Raw genomic sequence first — 2,681 nt, 5'->3', positions numbered from 1 at the left:
ACCCACACACACACAATCCACTCCACCACAGTAAGTCACTCAGTGTACCTCTAATATGATGAGAGGAGGGAGAGTGAAGCTTTAAATCTGTCCTGTGATGCTGCTACAGCAGGGAGAGCTGCTCTTGCATAACTGAGTCCGAGTGTGTGTGTGTGTGTGTGTGTGGATCTAATGTGGAGTGGTGAGGCTCATGTTGCAGCTGCTTGTGTTCTCAGTGTCTGCAGAGTCTTTTAATCCCAGTATGCTGGTTGTGTTTTAGCAGCTTCCACAGTTGGCGCTCATCTTTCTCACCGCTTTTTAGCTTTTGTCGATCTAACTGAAGCTAAGCAGTACAAAATAAAGTAATATTTAAATAAATAAAGTGATTACGTCCTAAAAACATAAAATTTAGAGAGAAAAAACACCTATGTCCTGACTCTCTCTGCTTTTGTGTTTTTCAGATATATGTTGGGTAAAGGTGCGAAGCGGAAGCTGGACGAGGATGAAGAGGGGCTGGAAGGCAAAACGTTGGAGGCGCCCGCGGCAGGAGGGTTGGTAGGTGTCGGTCTGGAGGGTCTTTCGAAGGTGTCGTACACCCTGCAGAGGCAGACCATCTTCAACATCTCCCTCATGAAGCTGTACAGCCAACGTCCACTCGGCGAGCTGTGCCTGGAGCGCCGCGTTCTCATCAACAACATGCTGCGACGCATCCAGGACGAGCTCAAACAGGAGGGCTCCCTGCGGCCGCTGCTGCTGCCACCCTCGCCACCGCCCGACGACCCCATGGATGAGGGTTTCCGGGAGGCGCCGCCGTCGTTTGGCGTCCTGTCAGCAGGTGCATCGCAGCCGTCTGCCCTCCTGATGCAGGTGATCCCCCCACCGCCTTCCCCCCACCCAGTGGTGCCTCCCAGCTGCCAGGCCTCCCATCGTCTGGAGGCCTGCCTCACTCCGGCCTCTCTCCTGGAAGAGGATGGCTCCCCCTCCCCGCCCACGCCCCCCATGTCACCTTCCCCAGGGAGCCATGTGTCCCCTGGGGTCCCTGTGCCTGACAGCGCCCCCCTCACTCCAAGAGACATGGAGTCAGGTCTTTCTACAGCCAGAACAAGGACAGCAGCAGCTAATTGTACGACCACAACTACCTCCCCTGCCCCCACCCAGCCCCCTCAGTCAGTGCCCCGCCCCGCTAGCTCATTCAGAGACTGCAGGACTGCGGCTGCTAAAACAGAGGCAGCTGCTGTGTTTGTGGTGGAGAGTCGTGGTGCGGAGCTCCGGCAGATGGACCCTCCCCCCTCACACACCCCTGCTAGTCTCGAAGACATTTGTCCCGCCACTTTGTCCCCTCCGTCCTCTTCCTCGCCCTCGGGCTTCCTGTCAGACTTGGCGTTGGACGATGTTCTGTTCGCCGACATCGACACATCCATGTACGACTTTGACCCCTGCACGACGGCGGGGGCTGTGGGCGTTACGGTGGGCGGCGGCCTCACTAAGCTGTCGCCAGTGATGAACGCAGACGACCTGCTCAAATCGCTGGCGTCACCGTACAGTGGCTCCGCCCCCCAAGTTAGTCAGCCTTTTAAAATCGATCTGACCGAATTGGACCACATCATGGAGGTGTTGGTGGGGTCTTGACTTGATGACCCCTGAGAGACTTTTTTTATTCCAGACTGGAAGTAAAACGTGGGATTGATTTTCCTGCTTCCTGTTTTTATATTTGGTTGTTTTGTTTTGTTGTTTTTTTTTTTGTTTGTTTTTTTTTTTAAAAAAAGCTTTCTGCACAGGTCTGTAATTGTAAACATCAAACTGATGTCAACTAGAACTACTATGGAAACACAACACTGTGTGTACAATGCACTTGCCTTTCTACATGTACATGCAGCACACACATGGCCGACACGCAGAAGACACAGCAGACGCAGCAGACATATGGTGGACACGTAGTAGACATATAGCGGACACACAGTGGACACAGCAGACACGCAGTGGACACATGGCGGACACACGGTAGACATATGGTGGACACGCAGGAGACGGCAGACGCATAGCAGACATGCAGTAGATACAGTGGACACACAGTGGACGTGTGGTGGACACATAATAGACACGTGGCAGACACACAGTAGACACAAACATCAAATATCTGTGAGGAGCTTCTTCCTGAAACTTAAACGTTGTTCTCTGTCTGACCTTTTACCTGAACTGAAGGTCTGTTAGGCTGAGGAGGAACAGTAATTCATGCATCAGTATGGGGACAAACACACACACACACACACACACACACACACTTACACATACACACAGTAATGATGGCTTTTAGCAGCTGAGTGCCTTTTCAATGACCACTTATATAATTCCTGTTTTTACTTTTTTTTCTCTCTCTCTCTCTCTCTCTCTCTCTCTCTCTCTCTCTCTCTCTTATACACAGCCGGCAGAGGTCAGTCCTCCATGCTTTTAATTTATAAACTTACTTGTTAAATGTGATTATTTTACATAATCCAGTGATAATAATTTAATCTTATTCTGGATGCTCTGTTTTCATCATAAGGCAGGTATGAAAAGAAGAACCTTTGTGTACCACTGTGTTTTATGAGATGTTCATCTACAAGTTCAATTCCTCTGGAAGGTCCAGACTTCTGTTCTTCAACACATCAAGGCTTCAGATTCACTTCAAGACTTTGGTTCCACCCCAACCCCACCCCCACCCC

General features: G+C 50.8%; 1 protein-coding gene across 2 annotated transcripts in view; it reads left to right on the top strand.

The window, feature by feature from the left end:
• sertad2b (SERTA domain containing 2b) overlaps positions 1-2,678 on the top strand; it is a 22,196-nt gene extending 19,518 nt beyond the window's left edge. For both annotated transcript variants that reach the window (XM_017421720.3, XM_017421719.3), the window contains exon 2: positions 441-2,678. In XM_017421720.3, the coding sequence (XP_017277209.1) occupies positions 445-1,608 (1,164 nt within the window). In that variant the 5' untranslated portion in view covers positions 441-444 and the 3' untranslated portion in view covers positions 1,609-2,678. The remainder of the gene's footprint in view (positions 1-440) is intronic.
• The last annotated feature ends 3 nt before the right edge of the window (positions 2,679-2,681 follow it).

The sequence above is a fragment of the Kryptolebias marmoratus genome, linkage group LG22 (assembly GCF_001649575.2).
Source record: "Kryptolebias marmoratus isolate JLee-2015 linkage group LG22, ASM164957v2, whole genome shotgun sequence".
Classification (NCBI taxonomy): domain Eukaryota; kingdom Metazoa; phylum Chordata; class Actinopteri; order Cyprinodontiformes; family Rivulidae; genus Kryptolebias; species Kryptolebias marmoratus.
Note: the sequence above shows the minus strand (reverse complement) of the source record. Positions and strands in the feature narration are given on the sequence as shown.